The 23386-nt window shown below is 40.6% G+C and overlaps 2 protein-coding genes across 3 annotated transcripts in view; both read right to left on the reverse strand.

Annotated features, from left to right (window-relative positions):
- Positions 1-984: 984 nt before the first annotated feature.
- On the reverse strand, positions 985-7038 carry S1PR1 (sphingosine-1-phosphate receptor 1). 2 transcript variants are annotated; one of them, XM_005237265.4, is made up of 2 exons: positions 5747-7038; positions 985-3770 (listed from the first exon to the last, which is right to left on the reverse strand). In XM_005237265.4, the coding sequence occupies exon 2, from the start codon at positions 3653-3655 to the stop codon at positions 2516-2518; it is 1140 nt and encodes a 379-aa protein (XP_005237322.1). In that variant the 5' UTR covers positions 3656-3770; positions 5747-7038; the 3' UTR covers positions 985-2515. The 2 variants fall into 2 exon arrangements, with proteins under 2 accessions (XP_005237322.1, XP_055670855.1); XM_055814880.1 differs by lacking the exon at positions 5747-7038 and adding an exon at positions 4922-5154.
- A 1250-nt stretch (positions 7039-8288) lies between these two features.
- Positions 8289-23386, reverse strand: part of LOC101921460 (uncharacterized oxidoreductase ZK1290.5-like) — a gene marked incomplete at its 5' end in the record, with an annotated part of 49625 nt that continues 34527 nt past the window's right edge. Inside the window, 6 exons of the mRNA XM_055815529.1 lie at positions 8289-8573; positions 9202-9251; positions 14603-14733; positions 16110-16169; positions 16684-16866; positions 22032-22123. Of these exons, the coding sequence (XP_055671504.1) occupies positions 14638-14733; positions 16110-16169; positions 16684-16866; positions 22032-22123 (431 nt within the window). The remainder of the gene's footprint in view (positions 8574-9201; positions 9252-14602; positions 14734-16109; positions 16170-16683; positions 16867-22031; positions 22124-23386) is intronic.

Here is a 23386-nt window from a genome sequence, read left to right on the forward strand (position 1 = left end):
TTTATCCCTGGGACAAAGCAGCGCTTTCCCTCATGACTGTCAGCACCCGGCATAAACCGTCGCTGCCCAAATGAAGGCCTGAGCCAAGAGAGACTTTTATCTTGTGCACAAATACAGATTTGACATTTTTTCCAGCTCTGCTCAGGTCACTAATTAAAAGCCTAGGAAGTGAGCACACATGAAATCATTCCTTCCGTACAGGCAGACAGATGGAGAGAAATTCCAGCTTGTTTCCACTCTTTTGTCTTCAGGGCATTTTTGGCATTTCCTTCAGGAAGTGGGGTTGTGACCCAGAGCCTTCCTCGGTGTGTAGGCTCTCGTTTCCCACAGTAAACCTTGCATGGTGATGACATACGGTATGAGAAGGTGAGGTTTATCTTCACACTCCAACTGCATCCTGTATGAGCTCTATGGAACTTAAAAGTAATACTGAGAGGGAACGGCCGCAAGAGAGGAAATGGAAGTCAAGCCTTTGGAAGCAGTAACGCAGTACCTATTCAACTACACTGCCAGTCTTCGCTGGTGGACCCAACAGAGCTGCAGCAGTTTTGTAGCTGAGACCACCATTCTAGGTTTCATAAACTTCCTTGATGTTTGCAACAAACTAAGAATTAAACTTATATTAGTGATGTAAGTGAATGATTTCACTTATTCTGCTCTAGGCAATCATGGTAAAACTCGCAGGCATCTGTTTTTTCCTGTTTGTACTTCGTTAGCTGTTGGAGAAGAATCGCTACTGTAAAGATTCTTTTAATGGCGTTTCATCAATACAGCATGTGGTGATGATAAATTATATTCTAGCATTCATTCTGTATTTTACATGATCTTGTAAGTGGCATTATGCATCTTATATCCCCACAGAATCAGCTTAATCCCAGCACGTACCGAAATAAAGGAATACTTTCACTGACTTCTGTCAACAAGAAACCACACTTGGCTTGAACCCACCCCCAGTACAAAACTACTAGTAATCTGGTAACAGAATCTTTAAAAAAATCAGTTTATTAATGTTTAGAAGTCAATAAAGCTATGTGCAAATTGAACAATAAAAGTCAGAAACATTTTAAATACTATTTTTTAAACCAGAAAAAAACCCCAACAGTTTAATTGCACTGGAAATTTTACTACAAAGGCAATACATTTTCTTTACAAAATACCACTTCTAGGAGTTGCCAATAACTGTAAATCAGTCAATTGCTCTCAGCTATCCCAGATATACCACTTCTGTTATAGTAATACCCTAGGCACATGAAGACTCCTGCATCTTATTAACTTATTTACATTGTACACATTCAACCCCATTAGCACAGGTTAGAAAAATAGAGGAGTAAAAATGATGCTGTAAAACAAATACATTCAATTTAATGACAGGTACTTCTTCCATGAACTGATAAAATACAGACATCTTTGCTGAAATTATAAACATTAATAAAATGTGCCAAAACATATTGCATTTTGTTATGGAAGTGCATTTATCTATAGTCATTTCACTTCAACTTTTATCGTTCTGAAACTCAAGGTACTCTTTTCAGATTTTTCCAACTGATCTTTACCTTTGGAAAGACTATGAACCTCACACTGAAATGCCCCCTTCAGTTTTTAACTCTTCTTAGGCTAAAGTCCTGCTGTTGTCGATAGTATCTTATACTATTAGATTTACTTTCAGTCATCTTAAAGAGAAATGACCTTTAGTTCTACCTTGCATTTGTCATGATAATGCGGTTTATTTAATGCTAGAGAGTAACAAGGCAATCAGCATATGGGGCCAAATGCTGCTCTGAGCTACTCCATAAAATCTGACGCAGTCAAAGGAATTGTACAGGTGAAAGTAACTGCAGAGTCTGGCTCATGGTCTTCAAATGTAATATGGACCAACAGCAAAAATTCACAGCTATGATCTTGCTAAATAAAACCCCAACAGCTTTGGACTCTGCAATAAAACCGTATGACTTAACTAAAAACTCTGGAAAGCGATGCCAAGTTATGGTTGTATGTGGTCTAAGTTACAGTTGTGTGATCTCTTTCCTTGTTATGTGCTAAACACTTCTGACCAACTATACCAGAGCCACCACTAAATTCAGTACAGGAAGATCTTTGTGTCAGTGGTTTGCTGCAAATAAAGGAGAAATAACTTCACATTCTTCTCACATGGAAAAAAAAAAAAAAAAAAGATTCATTCTCCCTCTCCCTCCTCCCCCTCTCTCTCTCACGCGCACCAGGCATCATTTCACCAAGGCATCAGTCTTTCAGAGTTACTAAGGAGATTTCAGGATATGAATGCGCCTGACAATCCTGAGCTGCCTCAGTGCAAAGACAAAACATGCTCCAGGGAAAACGATTTTCAAGCCAGAACAGTCTGTCCCATTTCTTGAACTCCAGCCTCGCAAGTGCACCGTTTGCCTCATTAGAACTAATGCTACTTGCTCGCTTAGCCCAACGCTGCTGCCATGAGCAGGAGGCATCTCAGCTCCCCGATTTCAGAGGAAGGCTCTGAAATACACCCCCACGGTTACTCCTAAGAAGATGAGGTAACATTGCCTGAAGACATGATAGTTTCAGGATGGTCGCCTTCCTCCTTCTGTGGGTGGGAGGAGTTGTCAGATTTACTCCGACTGAACTCCATCCCTCCAATGATCGGCCTCTTGAATTTGGTCCCAGAATCTGCTGGGGGACATTTGCAGCAGCACAGAATCTTGATGAAAGCCCTCCGCATCTCTTTGTTTGTCAAGGTGTAGATGATAGGGTTCGTGGCTGAATTGAGAACGGCCAGTACTAAGAAATACTCTGCTTTATAGAGGATCGGGCAGGTCTTCACTTTACACCCCACATCCAGTAAAAGCAGGATGAACAAGGGAGCCCAGCAGGCGATGAAGGCACTCAGGACTATGATCACTGTCTTGAGCAAGGCTAGCGACTTTTCTGAGCTCCTAGTAGCTTTGGTAATGTTTTTCCGAAATGTCAGCCTGCGGCTCCTAGTCCTCACCATGGAATAGATCCTGCAGTAGAGGACGACAATGGATAGCAAAAGGCCAGTGAAAACGGTGGTGCAAAAGAGAATATAGTGCTTGTGGTAGAGAGGCAGCACGGTGGAGCAGTTGGACAAGAGGCTGATGCAGTTCCAGCCCATGATCGGGAGTCCCCCAAGTATCACGGAGATAACCCAGCAAGCACTGATCAGCAAGAAGGAGCGGAAGCTGTTGCTGCCATTGTGGAGTTTCATCTTCAGCATGGTGATGTATCTCTCAATGGCAATGGCTAACAAGCTGAACACAGAAGCTGACAAGGCAACAAACATGCTGCCTTCTCTTACAAACCACTGGGAGGGGGTGAGGCTATAGGTTTTGTGTCCGGATAGCAGGAGGTTGGCAGTGTAAGCCACACCAGCCAGCAAGTCTGAAAGAGCCAAGTTCCCAATGAAATAGTACATGGGTCTGTGAAACTTCTTGGTTTTCCAGATGGTGAGCAAGACAAAAATGTTCTCTAAGATTATAAAGCAGCAAATGATAATAAAAACCACCGACGTCACTTTTATTCCACTGTCCGCATTCTCATTTAGCTTTCCCGTGTAATTATAATGCTCTTTGATGACATAGTTGACATCAGTGTTGGCGAGGTTGCTGACGACCTTCTGCGGGGCGGTGGTGCCAGAGCTCATGGTGCCCGGCTGGGTGCCGCTTCCCCAGCAGCCACCGGACGGTGACGCCGAGCGCAAACCCAGCGGCTGCCCCGCAACCTGCCCGCACTGCTGCACAGCCTCAGAAACCGCAGCCCTGCGAACAAGAGGCACAAAGCCCAGAGTTAAAAGAAGGCAGGCAAACAAGGCAACAAACGGTAAAGGGTTTAAGATATAAGTTTAACTTTGTATCTTAGTCACAGATGTATTCACACAGGAATCAGTTTCATTCAGCTGCTAAAATGACTATTAAAAGACAGACAGGCGTATTCAATAGGTAAAGTTAACGGGACAAAAAAAGTTCTGCCATGCAGGGCTGAACAGGTAAATTGCAGTCAGCAAGGGCTGCGTTACTGGACTTCGAGCATGAAAGACCTCAAAGCTCCCCAGCAGTAAGTTCTAGATTATATTTTTCTTCAGTAGGAAACACACCCTGTAATACAACAGCAGAGATCTAGAAAGGGAAAGGGCTTGATCCGATTGAACTGCAAACGCACAAAAGCTGGCACAGAAATTACTTGACAGGAAACCTGTATTCTCCTCTGTTAATAAAGTCTGAATACACTCTGCAAGGGGGCAGTTATGCAATTCACTGATGCCATCTTGACCAGTGGTGAATTCACTCCTGTATATAAGCAAGAGATCATCTCAGAGCTGTAAACAGGAAAGGGGTGCCCTTGCTCCAGAAAAGTAAGAGCAGGCTCTACAAAACCTGGGGCAGTAAAAAGCTCCGACAATCAAGAAAACTATGTAAATAATCCAGCTAGCAAGGCCATTCCATGGGTCTGCAACAAAGAATGGCAAAAAACCCCACCTTGCATTCAATTAATGAGCATTGCAAACTTTTGAAATGGGCATGATTAAGGAGTAGGGATACAGAGAAAACTCCCTTCGTGTATAAGCGTTTTCTCGTGGACATTTAAAGAAAATTAAAGATGCAAAACCACGCAAGGCGAGAACAGGCAGAGCTGTTAAATTGCAGCCTGAGCCGGGCAAAGCCGGAGGTGCGAGGCCAGCGGGCACGGCTCCCGCCCCGCTCCCGGCTCCAGCGCGCCCCGCTCCCGCCCCGCTCCCGGCCGGGCCCCGCCGCCGGCTGCCTCCCGCACCCCCCGCACGCCGCGGCCCCGCGCCGGGCCCGGCCGGCCCCTCGGCCCTCCCGTGTCGGGGCGGCGGGGGACGGGCCGGGGGCGAGCGGCGGCGCGGGCCGGGCTGCGCGGGGGCGGGGGCGGCCGCGGCCCCCAGCCTTACCTCGCTCAAGCGCGGCGCGCAGCCCGCATCGGCCCTGCGCATCTTGCGTGCCCGCGGAGCAACTCCGGCGGCCGGGCCGGGGGCTCGCTCGTTTTAACGTTTGCGCGGCTGCTGCTCCCCACCCCGTTTCCGATCGCTCCCTCCTAACTCCTCCCTGCTGGCGGCCACGGGGCGGCTCGTGTGAGGGCCCTGCACGCCCAGCGCGGCCCGGCCGCTCGCAGCGCCCCGCCGCCCGCCGGGGCATCCCGCCGCCCGCCGGGGGGAGCAGCCGCGGGGCTGCCGCGCCGGGGCTCTCGCAGACCCCGCGGGCCTGGGCCAGCAGGAGGGACCGAGGGGAAGCGCAGGAAGGCGTGAGGCGGGGGAGCCCCCCCGCGGGACCCCCTCGCCCTCCCCGCCGCCCCGGCCGGCTGCGAGCGCGGCCCCTGCGCCTCGGGCCCGCAGGGAGCGACCCCAGCGCCGCTCCGGCCGCCGCTCTTCGGGGAACAGGGCCCGTAGCGCCGGGCGCACCTGGAGGGGGCCGCGCCCCTTCCCCACCGCACCGCGCCGGGGCCGCGCAAGGAGCGACCGTGCGGGTGGCACCGGCCCCCGCGGCCGCCCAGAGCAGGCAGCGGGGCACGGGCTCTGCCCCCCGCCCGCGCCCCGGCAAAGCCCGCACCGGGCTCGCTGCTCGCCGCTGTCACACCTCGCCCTGCGCTGGTGTTCCCGTGTACAAAACCCGTCTCTGACTGCTGAGAGAATTCTGTAGGATGCCTACATGTTTGAAAATACGAAGAAAAGTTTTAAATTAATGTTTTTATAACAAAATTGGCAATGGCAAGTACTTACAGCAGTAACGGTGCTATTACATAGAGACGGACAGAAGTAGTGAGTTTAGGTTTTACAATCCCTTCTCTCTTCAAACTTCTAAAAGGCAAAACACCTCAGCGTGTGAAATGCTACCTGCGGTGGTAACGCCTGTTGTGCTTACTGCAGAAACCTGCCTCTTCCTTCCTTGCTCTGTTCCCTTTAACTCCAAATTGAAATGCAGGCGAGTATCACAATAGACCAGAGCTCAGTGTATCAAGTCTTTTGGTTCATAGCATCGCACCCCCCGATTGGCAGGGGCGGTGCTGAGGTGGAAGCAGCTTTCCTCTGAAAGATGGCAAGAGTAACTGCCCTCAGGAAGAGGGTCTCTCTCTTATTTATGCTAATAGTCGCGCTTCAATTGCACCACGCCTCTCCCAGAATGACTCAGATAAATTACACTGGCAAACAGACATTTACTCTTCCACCACAAAGCTAGAAACTTGAGATGTTTAGCCTCCTGAGAGCCTGGAGGAAAATACAGCCGTTAAATTGCAACTGTCAGAAAAGGCATTTAAGATAAATCATGCTTGAGGTTGACATATGCATCCCCTGCAACTGCCTGACATACCCTAGATATTTCAAGCTTTCCCCCCTTACTTAGCTAATTTAAAGAAAATATTAAATAAAAGTGCATTAAACTAGGCATTTTCCTCTAGGAAATAATTCTTGCATAATTTTAAGCAAGAGGAACATATTAAAGGAACATGCTTTAATTAAAGGATAGAATGACTCAGGGTTTCAGCAGTCAGATGTACAAGCTTTTGTGTTTAGGTTAACCAACTGAAAGGGCTCCAACTCAGAGATGTGACATCCAACAAATTGTCACAGCCTGTGTAAAATACCTGCGCAATTTCAGTTCCATTCCAAACAGCTGGGCATTTGTATCACAAAAAGCATCATTAAAATTAGACAAACACACACATTTATAGCCCTCAACACCTCAGCAGAGAGGAAACAGCTTCATTCTCAGGCAAATTAAGCCACGTTGGCTGCATTTGTACTGTAGGCTGTCTAAAACTTCAGAGATGATAGGTTAACATGGCTCAGCCGTGCAGGTTGTAGCCTGCTTACAAGGGCTGAAACACAAACAGAGGTAAATTCAGGTTGGTCCAGCCAATTCTACCAAATGTATGCTGCTAAGTGTTTAGTAAGGAGATTTACAGCAGGGCTATTCTCCATCCTCACCAACAGAACAAGAAGTCTATAATCAGTACCTCCCCAACTGCCGGTCCAGTGTTAAGGAAAGCTGTACTTCTACAAAATACACTGCAGAAATTCGGCGTACAGGAAGCTCCTTTGAGAACTTGACTCTGGAATTGCCTACGGTCAGAATAAGGAGAAGGACAACACAAAGTTATTCATGCATCATTTCAAAACCAACCAGAACACAGGTCTCAGTGGAATGCCAGTGGGAGGACTGTGCAGCTCAGGCCAACAAACTGACACATAACAGCTGCTTGACCTGGATAAACTGGTTAAAAAAAAAAAAAAGTTTCTGCAACATGTCCACAAGCACACCACACAAGCGTACAGAGGTGGGTCCTGTTGTTTACAGGGATCCAGAATAAGTCTGTGTTCTTAGGTACTTGAGGTTTTGGGATGAGCAGAAAACTCATGTTTTAGGGCATGGCAACAACAACAAAAAAACCCTGCCTGTGACAACCAAAGGTCTTGTGGAACTTCTGATAGGAACTTAGTGTGGTGGGAATTTCAGAAACCTGGCTAGTCACAGGGCAATTTCCTCGCAGGAAAACGCTTTGATCTTGTCAGAAAAGAAGTTGCAAGCTGGGGTCCTCCCAAAGCCTGCATACTAATTAACTGGTGGCCTCTAACACCACCAGAACACCATACTCTTAGAGCTAGCACTCCTGGACAACTCACAGTTGCATCAGAGGAGTGTCTGAACATGATCTACCTTGAAGATACAGAAGATCCCTGCAAGACAGATTAGCAAAGGATTTTTCTCCAACACATTTACTCTTCTGCACCTTCAAAAAATCTTTATTATCAGCAAAAAGTACTTTTATTCTTTCTGAGGCAAGTTCAGCCACAAACCAGAGCCATTCCTCCTCGATGTCCAAGGTCAAGACAGGAGATACTTAAAACAGTACCAAAAGAACAAGTTTGCTCACCAAGAAAGTACCAAGAGTGGTCTGCAGAATCCCCCAAAATTCTCATGACTAGAATAAATGTAAAAAACTGTGTAAAATGTCAGATTTCTGCTGCAGTCCCAGAACAAATATTCCATATTTTTAAGAATTTTTCAAGATATACATGCCTTGTAGCATGCTCTTGTATGTGCCTTTAAGTAACTAATACTACTAAAAATCTACGAGAAAAAAAAACACCCCCAAACTAATTTGTTCAAATGGGTTAAAATGACGCTGTAAATGAGGCACATGCAGACAGAATTATAATATTGTGAGATAGCTCAATCCATACTGGGAGAATATGCCAGCAAGTTCTAAGAAAGCAGAGAAAATGCTGGAAGTAAGCATTTCTTAAAGAAAGCAACAAAGAAAAGAGTAAACCAAATGACTTTATTGATTTGTTAATGTAACAGTAAATACAAGCCATTGATACTGATTTCCCATTGATATTAGGTACACTGAGTACCCAAGACGACAATTTAGATTTATTGTTCAGTTTAAAATTAATGTTTCAGTTGCACCCCTTTTGCAGTACAGAACAATGTAGTTTTAAATTATCCTTTCCACAGTGGATAAGTTAGATGAATTAATTTGCTGTTGATATTCATAGTGTCCAATAATTCCGTATCTTCTTCCCTCAGATTAAAATCAAACACCTGGTTTGGACAAGGGGAAAAACAAAAGTGATGAAAACATCACAAAGACTAAAGCACACAAAGGTTGTTTACTATTAGCATTCTATAATTTAGCCACTCCTTTTTTTATTTTTAAATTCTTGATATTGATAATTCATTAATATTAAATGGCCTTCTTTTGTTTTTAAAGGCTATCATAATGAGTTATAATAATCATTATATTAATTTTTATGAGAATCTGTACTTTATTTTCACATGACTAAGCTGAACATAACATCAGGAAAAGCGTAAGTCCAAATGGAAATAACTGAAGTTCAGAAAGTGACATGCAGCAATTTTACTGGATATCATTGCACCCAAAACCGTAACACACTTTAATATACCTAGTAACAACATATGTTTTTTTCATATGTATTAAAACATACCAGAAGTTCTACAGTAATGAAACTGTGTAAGGCAGCATTAGAAAACTTTCTGAAGGTTAATTTTTTATTCCCGTGATAGAGATCAGTCAACTAAACTACTGTATGTTTTCTGCTAAACTAAAAGACATTAACAGGCATAACTGAACTTAACATGCTATTTTGAAGAAACAGAAGTCTTAGATAGAAAATCTGCAATTATTTTGCAGATTACACATATTACTTACCTGCAATACTGGGGGGACAATGACAGGGACAACAGTAAAATAACCATTTCCTGAAAAAAACCAAAACAACCTGTGATAGTTTTTCAGATTTATCAAAGTTACTTATATCTTGCTTACAAGGCATTCATGATAATCACGCAAAAGAAATCTCACAAATCATGTAATAAAAATTGCTGGTTGCTGTTTCACTAGTATAAACAGTCCATTAAATATATATTTTTCAACATTAGGAACGTAAGTTTATACCATAGCATATGTATGACTGACAGCTGTGCATCAGATTAATCTTTTGCCACCTTTATTCTGCACCCAAAGCAAGGGATTTACTGTAAATTCATTTTGGCGAGATTATACTTCTAGATATTCAATGGGATAAATCCAGGTCATGAAGAACCATTAAGAAAGAATGAATCCATAGAAAAAAGAAAAACAAACAAGAAAAAAACCCCAACACAACAATCTCCACTTTCCTTGTTGAACAGAAAACTGTGAAAGCAATTGTACACACACCCCCCCCTTCAAATTTCACAGCCATGTTATGAACTTCACACTAGTTCATTATACTAGAATTTTGAAGCCTCATCTAGAAAGCCCTGGAAATCTATTTTGCTGGAGAAAAAAATACAGCAATCATTAACAGGATGATAATGCTGCTAATCTACTATTGAATCTCCTATTAGTAGTTCAGCTACAGAATGTTTCTCAAAGGGCACTAGCTAGCAAAGCCACTATTAAGATCACAAATATTGTTCTTGGGCACAGTGATTGAGATCTGGTACAAAGGATTTGTGCAAAGTTGCTTAGAGAAGCATATCCCATAATGTTGGCCATGCCTGCAATGGTTTGCAGTGACACGTGTCATATCACTGAGAACAAGTATCGGTGTCACTGATTTAAATTAATTTCAGGCTTTTGCTCCTCTTCCCGCCCTGCAACCAGTAGTTGGAAGTTTTGGAGACAATTCCCATGCTCTCGTCCCTTATAAGTCATTACTATTCTACAGCGTCCTGGCAGTTTTAATTAGTCCTATGTGATGCTGCAGATGGATAAGCAGCCATTCATAAAGACAAATAGTAAGGGTGCATCATTTATATCATAAATATAACAGGCTCACAACAAGGCACTGCAAATACTTGACATTTTCTTCCAAAAGTGCAGACATCTTAATGGAGGCTGCAAAAAGTGCCAAAAGATTAAGTATATAAAAAGACCCCCAGCACAGCAGCATGAAAAATTGCCAGAAGGTTGGCTTATCTCTTATTTTTACCCAATACACTATAGTCAGAGATAAGCTTCAAAGCTTTAGAAGGGGTGTGGCAACATGGAGAGAGTTAACTGCTTGGATTCAATTAGTGTCAGCAAGAGCTACTCCACCTTTATCCCCATTTTCAAAAACACGGGGTTAACGTCAGCTTTCCTGTCAGAACAGTTCAGCACCGCCGTTTTAAAAACACTATCAGCTGGGGTTAAACCACTGTGCAAAAACCGAAGCGTTAATGTTGTGCAGTCTGCTTGGCTTAGTAGATTTGTGAACATTACTAGTATTATAGTTTTTTTATTACACATGCTGGTCAGGAAAATAATGTCTTGAAAATTATGTTGGGGGACAGGTGCAGTAGAAACACCTCTGCAGCCCAATTAAAAAAATATTTCTTGAAATATGTACTTTACAAAACCACTTCCATTATTTTCCTGTTAAACATTAAGTGACTTCATTTCCAGTAATATAAAAGATGAAATTCAGAAACAGGCAAGAAAAAGGAGAGGGAGCCACTCAGTGTCAGTCAGGAAGCTACCTGGCTGCACAGAAAATAGCCTCACCCCCTTCCTGACTTTCAGTTCATTTTTTTTCCTTTATTTTTCTCAAGGGAGTTCCCTTCCATTAAGAGTCATAGTGCTCCTGTAAAGGCAGCTGATTGCATTTAGGTAGATAACACTGATAAATTGTATCTTATTTTAAATAACAGTTGATCTCAACTAGAAAGGAGTGCCCTAATCAGTCACTACCATAAAAGACATACATAATATGGAAGAAAAAGTGCCTTCAATTTTCAAGTGTGTTCCCTGTCCTTATTGGCAAGATGATGGGTTACACTGATAAAATGGATGCATTGCTGTACCTTAAAAATGGTTATTGTAGAAACGTGAGAAATTTTTCCCTCTAGAGAAAGCTTGTCTTACAGGAATACGGGCAAGAAGAATTTCAGCCCTGGAGAAGAATATGCATATAATTCCAAGAATTCACTTGAGGGATTCACTGAGGTAAAAAAAAAAAAAGAAAGTCTTAAAAAATGAGCACCTCCAGGCTAACTGACTGAAGAAGAAATAAAAAAATGGAGTTAAACATCCTGATTTTGTATGTTTAGCACTTCTATATCTTTTTGGTCTTCTAAGGTCTGCTTCTACTGCAGAACATCACTCCTTACTGCCACCCCTAAATCTCACTACTGTTCACTTTCCAGTTTCTTACTGGTTGTCTTATTTCTTTATACTATGATCAAAGTTGTTGGCACTTTAGAAACATTCATTTAGATGAGGTGATGTGGACTTAATTTTCAGCAGCCTTTGCTTAAAAAGAAAATTATCTGCCACAAGCCCAACATCCATTTAGCCACAAAGAGGAGCATAAAATATCAATCTCTGCAACCTGTTTGCTGAATGACTCTAAATTAACTAACATGGCATAAAACTCGTGAACACAATATTCAAAGGAAGAGGTTCCAATGGTATATCCCAAACACACAGGAGATAAGAGGGTTCCAGTCTCCCGGGGCAATAATAGCTTCTTAGCAGAAAACAATAGCTATTGGTGATGACACAATGTGCGAAACTGCACATCGCACCTGGGAGAAAGATAGCATGGGTCAGCTGAGTCCTGGCACTTAAAAAGCTTATATTGCCTCAAATCACACCTGACTGCGTACATAGTTAAAATTTAACTCTTCCATAGTTCTAAAAGCCAATACCTGGTAGCAGAGGAATTGCTAGGAAAGATGAAAAAAAATCCAAAAAAGCAACCTGGAACCAACAACTAAGTCTGAATGTAGTTAGGAAAGAAAGAAAGTATCAGATTAAAATTGTAATTTGCCACAACTGCTCAAGAAGAATGCTTTTTTAGCAACACTACTTCTATCTGATTATTCCTTCCATTACACATTGTACTGCTTAGATACCATACCTAAATGAGAGAAAACAGCAGCCTGACTTCCTAGCAAAAGCAGACACAGACCCCAAAACCATTGCAAAATCTCTTTGACAGAGGGAACAATGAAATACATCAATGAACTAGAAAGCCACCCTCACTGTAGCCTGAAGTCATCTATGTAGGGGATTAGCAAGAAAATCTGGTTCAGTTCTGTTGAGCTCAGAACAGAGAGGTGGTCAAGTGCAGGAAAACCAAAGCTGTTCTGACCAACACAGGACTTACAGCCACACAGCTAGTCCTAACGGATAACTGTTCTGGTAATACTGAAGCTAGAATCTGCCAGCATACATAACGATTTGGTTCACTTTGTATGCATCATTTGTGTTGGAAATAGTATGTTGATGTGAGAACTGTTTCTTTGGAGAGAACTAGAGATAAAAACTCTGCCTTCTCTTTTGTAGTTTGTGAGCATCTTCACTGCCAAAGTGCCACATTAAATGAATACTGGGCACATGATTCACTTCTTGTTTTACGAGTTCAGGTACACTGTGAAGCAAGGAGTCCCTCAATAGCACAGTAACCAGTTTTTTCGTATTGGTAAGGTATTGTTCTATAAAGTGACTTTTCAAAAGCAGGATTAGCTGATGACCTCTGGTAGAAAGGTTTATTTCTGGGTAATCTTTCCAATTTTCATTTAGTCATTGCTATAATTTTTTTGCAAAAGCCAGAAAGAAAAAAGCCTAAACATTATCTTGATTTTATAAATGAGCTTAATTTTTGGAACTATTGAACCCCTCGTTGCAACAGTAAAGCCAGGTACATAGCTGTTCTTTGACACCTAAAGTGGCATTGCCAGATATTGAAGCACGCCAAACTGCAGGCTACGCTTGAAACTCTAGAAATTAACGTTACTGTGTGTATCCTTCTTGGAACAGTACGCTGTACAGGTATTGGTGACCACAGCACTACATACAATATCTTGCATTTTAAAATAATAAATACTACATTAAAAATTCCAGAAGGAAATCTAGACAAATTTTTGCGGAAGTATTTACTGGGAAAATCTAGCCAATTATTCTGAGGAGCTGTTACCAAACAGGTAGCTTTGTCTGTATTTTAGCCAAGCTGTATAGAAGCTCTACTTTGAGGACAAACAACGCAGGCTAGAATATGGGATTCCTGTAAGTCACTTCTTGATAAAAACCCGAGGAGCTTTGTTTCATGATATGACTAAAGCAGAACAGCACTGGGAAAACTGCCTCAGGAAGTCCACACACAATATAAATCATAGTCAGGTTTTCCATACCTTTCTAGACACAGGAACTCCTAAAATATCAAACCAACGTGACCAGAAGTTGAATACTCAGCAGATAAGACTCTGCAGACATATTTCTCAAAAACAGATCTGTAAACTGCATGTATCCATACCCATCTATCTACATACATATTTTATAAGAAAATCTGAGGAAGAGTATAGAATCTTAATAAGATTTCCTGGACAAATCCAAAACAAAACTGAAACTAATCCTCACTAAACGCTACACAAAAATCACCAGAATTTCCAGCAAGAGAAAAACATCAGTAACAAACAGATGCCTCTTTGTCTCTTAGGGTTTGCTGCTCAACTCTCAGCCATGCAGATAGTTCATTTGTACATGGAGTTCTCTGGAAAAATTTCTACTTTGTTCTATCTACAGGCTAGTAAGTAATAGCCATAGAACTCTCTGGGTCAATACTATTATTATGCAGTGATAGGCATATGGTGGTGCTCAGATATTGGTTATTAAAGCAAGATTATGTTTTTGATGGAGATTTTCAGTATATTATACAGTATAAATACTTTAATAATAATGGTATCAATGTATTTTTCACCCATTTTTTTCTTCTTCGTACTTTGTATCCTTCTAACAAAGAACCTGAAAAATTATTTCGTATTTAACACCTGTGTTGTATGTACACTAGTAGGTAGCATTTTTTCCCCAAAATTTTGAAGTAGGGATATCTCCTCTTTGACTAAATGGCCTGATGCAGGGTCAACGGCATAAACAGGAGGCTTTGCATGGGCTTCAATGAACTATGGATCAGGATTTGAAATGCAAGCATAAGATCTCTGTACGAAAATGCTACCCTCAAAAATATCTTTTGTCTGTTACCTGTGTTAAGGATTTGAAATCAGCGATTAATACCAGGTGTTAATCTTACAATTATATTCATACTGTAACCTTCCCTGAATTGAAATTACATGGTGAGACTCACTGATCACTGACAAAGGAAAAAGCTCAAGCCTTCATTCACACAATAAGGCTTGGGTCCCAGGAAACATGTCGTCCATCATGCATTCCATTCAGAACATCAACATCATCTTCTGCTAGTGTAAAATCAAACACCTATGGAAATGCATATATAGTTAACATCACGAACAGAAGAGAATCGGGAGTGTTTCTGTTATGTAAACTGACCAAGATTCATTTAAATGTGACACAGAATTTTTCTGTATTCTTCCTTCTGTAAATTTTTCTTATATTTTGCCACAGACAAATATTCCATTAAGCTGACAGGCTCCACTGGGTCCGTTGCTCCTTTTGTGACTCATTTTTATTTGTACACTCTGTTAAGATGTTTTTGTAGCACTCCGGTCTCCGGCAAGGGTCCGAGACACGGTATTATCAAAGCTGGTTTGGACAGCACTCGATGTGGTCACTGCCAGAGGTATCTAAGTGCCCCGACTGCAAACCTTCTGGAAACCTGAGCTTAATGTGTAGGTTCTTACAGCCACCAGCTTCTGTGGTGAGACCTGCTACATGAATGATTGTGACAGTTTTCTTAGCAGGTGTCTTATTCAGACATTACCATTTCAGAACTAAAGTTGGTTTAACTACGTCTGTTGCCTTTATCAGAGCTCCTCCATACTCAGTAAAAAGATCCTGTGGAGTCTGAACTGCTGCCAAATGAGCTCCTCCCATCCTGCACTATCCAGCAATCAGTGTCTGCTGGAATGACCCTTACAGGCAAACCTCAGTGCTCAAGCTTTTTAGAGCTAAACCAAGAACCAGTCACAAAACTAGAAATAAAGTGGTCGTGGTTTCCTTCTCCCCCAAAGAAAACAGCTTCAGATTAGGGAAATGGAGAAAAAAAAAAAATTAAAAACATTTGGTATGAAAAGGAAATAAAACAAGGATTGGGAGGGGAAAGGGGGCAGAAAGCACACTGCCAATCCTCATTTGTTCCCCACTTCTCTTTGTCCGTTGCCTACATGCTGAGACCTTCTTTCTCTGCAAACCAAGTAGAAAGGAGAAGGTAGGGGAAAAGTCAGCTCTGGCAGGAGTACAATTTCCGTTGGTCTCTATCTCAGATATCCCCAAGAGAGTTTTATGGTTTTCATACAGTGTCATGCATAGCATACAGACTCTTTCCATTTGACCTATGTGCCTATCGCAAAAAAGACATAACTATAACCAGGTAAGAATGTTCTGCAATCAGTCAATAAAATTATTATTAATAACAATCAACTATGAAAGGTCTTTTTATGTTTTTGTTGTTGTTTTTTTTTTTAAATACACAGTGATTAGCTCTCCAGTTGGTTTCTGGCATTTGTGAACCACAGTTTTGTAATTTATTGTAGTAATTTTATGGTACTATAATTTGCCAATTTTAACCGAGTTGCCCAGTGTAGAACTGGTATAGGATAACAAGCAGGCAAACCGAAATATTAAAAGCAGTAATTCGGATGTTGGTCAGACTTGAGTGCATAACCAAATCTTACCTTGCAGTTTTCCTGTATCCTTTCTGCTTTTGTGGACTTTGGAATAGTGACAATCCCATTCTGAAAAACATAATGCTTCTCATAATTAAAATTTACATAGTTTCAAAGAGAATTATCTCTCTTCAAAACATTTCAAGACATTTATCCTGTCTTCCAAAATTTTAATTTCATTTTTCAGAGGACACTGACATTTCTATAAACCGTTTTTAATTGCAGTTATATACACTGCATTCAATTCCAACACAGATTATGTTGTTTATGTCAACTTACTATACTACTTCACTGCTTTCTGAGCGACAGAAATGGAATGATGCCCCATACTGCTTGTGACGTTTAGTTTGAAAACTCTCTTTTATTGGTGGTTCTTGTAATTCTCTACAACCAGATTTTGTGCATATTTAAAATACTGTCATGGTTTGTGTACTACATTCCAAATTTCCAGTACTGCGCAGTTAGTAAAACACTGAAAGCAAAAATACGTTCTGTGTAAGTTCTGGTTTGATGCAGAATACCCAAACTATTTCCATTTTTTTCCTGAAAGAGGAGACACACTTTTATTACCACTCTCCATTACCTGTATACTCCAGCGTATGCAAATCTGTGCTGGAGTTCTGCCATATTTCTTTGCCAGCTGAGTGATGCTAGGATGAGCGAGTGCTTCACCTTTGGCTAAAGGACAGTAGCCTTCAAAAACAATATTTCTGCTCCTACAATAATCAACCAGCTCTTGAGGTCTTTGGAAAGGGTGATATTCAACCTGGAAGAAAAATAAACTTTTAGAAAAAATCTTTAGAGAACATTTAGTAGAAAACATCACTGATAAATATTTTATTTATGTTTTCTCTCATTTTAGAAATACAAGATGAGTGAAATCATGCCTCTGTGAGAGACACAGATGTAAGTTATCAAAGATACATGAAGGATATTAATCCACAAGCCATTCTGCCATTAACTGGCACAATAATTTACTACCTATTTTATGTTTCTCTGAGAAGTAAGGTACATGGAGCAGTTGTCTGCATTACCTGCAGTTGGACTTGCACGCTTGCTCTGCTCTACGTTTGAGAAATATACGCAAATGCATAGCAGAAGCAGATATCAGGTTATTTTTACTGGTGATTTGAGACTGCCTTCTCTTCCTCAAATCTACTTCCATTCCTGTCTCTTTACTATGAGTTGCACAGGCAAGGGGAGGGGGCTGGGCAGGGACTGGGTTTGCAAGAGACCAACCAGAACAATTTGCTCAGGATAAGGGCCTGACCTTGGAAGCAAAGCCTGTTGGCATGGACTGTACATGGAAAATCCTGTATTCTGTGTGTGGTGTCACCAACAGCTTATGCAGGGAAGCAATCAGACTGTGGAATGAAGTGTGAAGGAGACCCTTTGTAGGAAGGAAGATCACAAGTTGCCAAGACCCAGTTAAAAGAGGAAAAGTAACAAGCTACAGAGACATGGTTGCTGAAAGCAAAAAGGAAACAGAAGTTACTGGAAAATAAGGGTCTCAGAAGAGGCATGTATTCTAGCATGTAACAAAAGGCAGAAGAACCTCTGTAATATTCCTTCATGTTATTTAAATAAGTATTTCACGGCTTACACATTGTAAGAAGCATACCTTCCTCTGCATTCAGATGAAAATGGGTAGTGTTTTCTTTTATAAAATACATAATCATGTGATGTATTTTTGTGACTGGTCGTCACCATTGTTCCAGTGATCCAAGTCTTGCGCATTTTGAAGAAAAACACGCTTCTGAACAATTACCTCAACACATGGAATCTGGAAAATTTCTTCTGCCACAAAGAGGAAAAATGAACATTTCCTGTTTCTCATCTTTAGTACATGTTGTCTTTTCAGACAATAATAGTCGGGAACAATAGGCTGGCAGTCATTCAATATGTGCTAAGAAAAAAAAAAAAAAACGGGCCCCTCGAAGGCTGGGCTGAGTCAGCCTAAAGCTGCTATGATCTAAATTACTAGGTGGACTTGGGAACAAGGTTCAAGCAGCAGACATCCATGTCTTCAACCTTTGATGTTTCTTGACCTTTGAGTAGCCTTTGTATTTCATGTTTATATGTGTAAGACCAGTGTTTAAGTCATACAGTTATTCACTTGTTTGCACCCGAGCTGACTGACTGGAAAACGTTCTCATTGTTTTTATGCAAAATTACGAGGAGGAAAAAAGAACAAACAAGGAGGGCATATTACTTGATTATTATGATAGTTAATAGTGTAAAGAATACCTACTGATGTTGCTTAAGTGTAATAAATTACATTAAAAATTATCTAATAAAGAATAATGCATTTAGGATCAAATGCCGAAAAATCTGCAGTACCCCTACGGCATCAGGTGACTTATTCAACATTTATGACAAATATAACTGCAAGCAGAATTTACCTGCTGGTCTAGTAAGATTTCTAGGCAGCACAGTTCCAGGTTACACCAAAAGTATTTAAACTGAGAACAGCATGCCAAAATGTCACCTGCCTGCTTCATAGGCAGAATACACAGCAACAACTACTTCCCACCTGGGAAGATTACACTTTGTACCCTTCACTGAATCAAGAGGCTTCCAAATTTTGTGAACTGAATTTTGACACATGCAGTTGTGTGCTGGTAGCAGCAAGTATTTTGCTTCTTAAATATACTGCTAAAATAATCAAATGCATAAAATAAAAGAAGCACTTCTGAATTTATTTTCCTTGTGAAAACTTCCTGGAAGGTTCTAGCAGCATCTGAATGCAAGGGACTAGCATCCTGAGCTAGAAGAGGCATAGGGTGAGCGGCCAGCATGTGCTTCCCCTCAAAATAATAATTCCCACTTCCTGGCTTGCCCCACCCTTGCTATTTTAGTCACAAAACTTTTCTCAGGCAAGGGCTGTCTGTCATACGGTGATAGAGGAAGATCTTGATCTTTTCTGGCACTCTACCCTGAGTGATTTGTGCGTAAAACCTGATATTTGTTTAATAAAACATTTCGCAGTTCACATTACAGAACTCTTCACAGCTACTACTTGGTTAGCCACGGGGGAACTCCAGGTAAACACCAGTTTTTACATCGATCATAGTGCAATGGGGAGAAGTTGAGCCTAATAACAATCCTGACACACAGACCTATAAAGTCATGCCTTGGATGATGATATACAAAAGCCTTAACTCTTTCCACCCTGCTGGGGGTTCTTTTCACCTGGTAAGATTTTCCTGCATCTGGACTTCAGTCAGTTTCTCAATGGAAATGCACAGTCTTACAGTTATTTATCTCTATAAAACTGAAATATAAGCTCAGAAATGTTTTCTTTATAGAGGAACTGTTCAGGTGAGTTCATGTACAAGGAGTTCATTTTCCAGTGCCGCAAAACACTAAAATAAATTTCTACTTGTACAGATTTACATAATGGCTCAATATTAATGACAATGTTAACAACATTACTAAGTCTCTCAGAGGTCATTACACATTGATTTGTGCTTCTATAAAAGTAGAAAAAAGTACTGATGAGCATTCCCATATGGAGTTCAGAGAAGAACACTTTATATTTGGTTTCAACATATCACTTCATTAAATGAAACACGTATAAAGTTCTTGTAAAATGTAATTTTTTTTCCTAATGCCAAAGTGCCTTCAAAGACACTTCAAAGACTTCCTTGAGCATAAACCCGAACTTACTACTGCAAAGTCAACTACAAACTCTAGAATATAAACCTATAACTTCTGTGTTGTAGGTTTCATTCTACATGATGCTAGAATAAAATATTTATCATCATATTACACAGTGTTTACCAGTACTTTCAATAGTAGATTGTGATTTTAAAAGGTGCTTACTACTGAATACCTTAACAATACTATATTCTTGAAAAGACAGGCCCTTCCTACTATATTAAAAGCCACAATGACACTGGTTTTTCCAGGAACCAAGAAAAGAGGCTGTACTTGCAATCTCGTTTGTAAAACAGAAGCATTATTTACTATCTGGTTTGCAAAGACCATAGAAGTCTAATAAAGAACCTTCTTTCTCCTGTCCTCCTACTTCCTCTTCTTCACAGAAAAAATAACTTTCAAGTTTTAACATCATAAGCACTGCTGGAATTCTTAGGGAACCCTAAATCCTTTATGCAAATTTAACACAAAGAGGGAAGTGGTTTTCCTCCACTATTTTCTTAAATATTTAGACTTTATATACAATGATTATTTGCAAGTGTTTTCTGTTTAGAAATAAGTTCATTGAAAGCGTACACTACTTTATGCATGAATATAGCAAAGATCTTTTGTATTATAAATTCTGGATAGTGAAATAAGAATTCAGTATAGCACTTTCATTCCCAATTTAAATTTAGGAATTCATTAGTTATTTCATAATGCTTAAGTTATCTCACCATTAGACTCAGCAACTCTCCAACAATAAGCAAAAAACAGAATTACTACTCCTTTCAGTATTACCTGAACGATGGTTTACAAGTTTCCCGTAACTCTGAAACATGTAAATTAATGCTACAACAAAACTGTTCAGAGCAGAGCAGTTTGCAGTGGCATGGATATTTTATTGTTATTTTATTGGTTTTGATTTGGAACAATGCTGTGCATCATCTTAATGAAAGTACTACTTGAATATAGCAGGGGCACCCTCCCACCCCTCCATATCACTACTGTCCCAGCTTTTTGTCTCCTCTTTTTCAGCCACAGACAATGAGATGCTGTCAAACAGTACCAAGAAAAAAAACACTTTTCTCCATTAACATGACTGACACAGTAAGACCAGTAACATTTTGACATTGTAGGTAAGGGGAAATTTAAAAAAAATCAAAGATTTCATTTTTTTTCCTTGCAGTGATTCAGTAGAACATTGAAAGGCTATTCTCATTTAACAGACAGCAACAACTTATGCCAAACTCCAGCAAGACTTTGCAGATGTGTATTTCTGAAAAGGAGACATAACTGACCCTTGGAAAACTTACCAATTCTTAAACAGTCATCAACCTGCCCATCTTAAGATATATATATCAATAGCTTATTTTGGATAACTGAATTTAAATATTTTATATAGTTTTATGTTAATTTAACATTACTCCTAATTGTCCTTTAGTAACCTTTAGTCTAGTGGACAGCAAAAATAAAGAGATTTTAGATTCTGACAGTCACGTACTGAGCAACCTTTTTGTGGCTGTTCATGACATTAAACCATAACCAGCTGCCAGAAATCCTCACCACCTGTACAAAGGGGAAAATCATGTGCCTGCACTTTATATATTCCAGTTCCCAGTTCTGTGTTAGCATAAGCACACTTTCACTGACAGGAGCGGGTAGGAATGGGAGCATGAACTTCCAGCACAGCTGTGGGCAGAAAACTACAAGGGAATAGTTGTCAGTATCGTGGAAGTCTGCCATTATGTAGGTGGCCATTTTTCTGCCCAGGGCAGCAAAAAATTTTTGCCAGAATTTTGCACTGAATTTCATGTGATCTTGAAATATGAACGTGAATTAAGGGGGGAGGAAGGGAAAAGCACACTTGAAGAGATATGTAATCACCTGAGTGTTGCTCAGAGGAATTGTACATAGCATTTGAACACAGGCTCTCCAAAACCTTGTTTACTCTGGAGATGCTAAATGTTCAGTGCTCCTTGAATTTTATTTCTGAACTGTTTTATAGTCAAAACCTGGCACATGGACCATTTGTTTTTGCCTTAAAAGCAGCCACAAACAAGTAGCCTGGGAGAAGCTGGGGAAAAGAAAGGACTTTCCCCCACCCCCCACCTCAGATCATCTTTCTGAATGGTTTTCAATATGTATATTGAAATGAAAGAGAAGAAAATGTATGACTAAGGTTAGTCTGGGCGTAGTCTTTCAAGTATAGGGGTGGGGAGAAGATTATTAACCAAAAAACCCAAAGCAAAAACCCCAACCCAGACACTTTGAATATACTTAGTCACTCACCTGATTAACATGTGGAGTAATCACACAGTCTTCCTTTAGTTGTTCAAGATGACTGATAAGGAAGTTGCTTACACCAATTGATCTACACAAACCTAATGAGAAATAGAACAGGAAAAGTTTTTGGGAAAATTCTATTTGGGAAGAAGATTTGAAAAATATCCCTTTCAAGAGACAACATGATTTTACGCATCATTTCTGTCTAGTGAAATACTGCGAAGAAACAGAAAAACAGCACCAAAATCTAGGTTGACGGTATTATCTGAAAGCATGGTTCTCTCACAGTTACACTAGGAAATCATTTTATAATCTAAACACACTGGAAACTCCCCGGTGTATAAAAACTCCAGGCTAAATTCTGGGAAAGGCTAACGTAGTATAAGCAAAGAACAATTGGACTTCACCAGAATGAAAAGAAGGAAATGGTGTTCTAAGCAGCTTGCCAAAACTGAAGTGGAACATTTGCTGAAGACTAATAAGGTGAGAGCAATACAACACAAGGACACGCAGCCCAAATGAATTACGTAGCACTGCTTATATTTCTGTTAGATCACTACAAAATGTTACATAAAACTCAGCTAAAAACTTCAGTTAAGTGAGCAGTATTTAACCAGAACCAAGAAGCTTAAAAATGTAGCTAGATGTCTCAGCTCCTGTTGACATGCAAGTGACATTAAATGGCACATAGGTGATATGAAGGTTATTTTTTAGAATAAGTCTTAGGTGTGCATGTATGTGCATAAATTGTTTACAGTCCTGAAATCAGACGTCTTCCTTCATACTCCAGATACAATAAAGCACAACTCCCCACACCGGCCTGCCACCACACCTCAACCCTGACGCATCTTTGAACGTTTGGTCTTTATACTGTGCTAAATACCGTTAACAGGGAAACCAACTGTGATCAAGCTAGTAGGGGTCTCCTTAGGCTGCAGAGTCTGTGGACTACAAATCAGACTTGTTTCTTCAGTATGTGATCTTTGTCTTGATCTGCAGATAGAAAGTCTGTCTGAAGGTGTGTGAACCCACAAGTCCAATCACTGTTGTTAATCCAGTATTTGTGCTGGCCAGTTCTATATAATGTATATGCATGTGCTACATGCACACAAATATCTATAGCAAAAAAAAAAAGAAAGGAATTAAGCTCAAAGTTATTTTTTTCTGAAAAAATAACCAGATAAGTCGTTGGGTAATTTCAGCCATTTGATGTCAAAGGAACAATTTCTGCTCTCAAATTGCTGTCATTCCATATTTAGAACTGCCACTTTCTTGAGGTCAGTAGGTAACTATGTGGAGCTGTAATACAGACACATAAAAAGCACTTATCAATGCAGAGATGTGAATTTCACTTGAAGTGA

This window comes from Falco peregrinus, chromosome 10 (assembly GCF_023634155.1).
Source record: "Falco peregrinus isolate bFalPer1 chromosome 10, bFalPer1.pri, whole genome shotgun sequence".
NCBI lineage: Eukaryota > Metazoa > Chordata > Aves > Falconiformes > Falconidae > Falco > Falco peregrinus.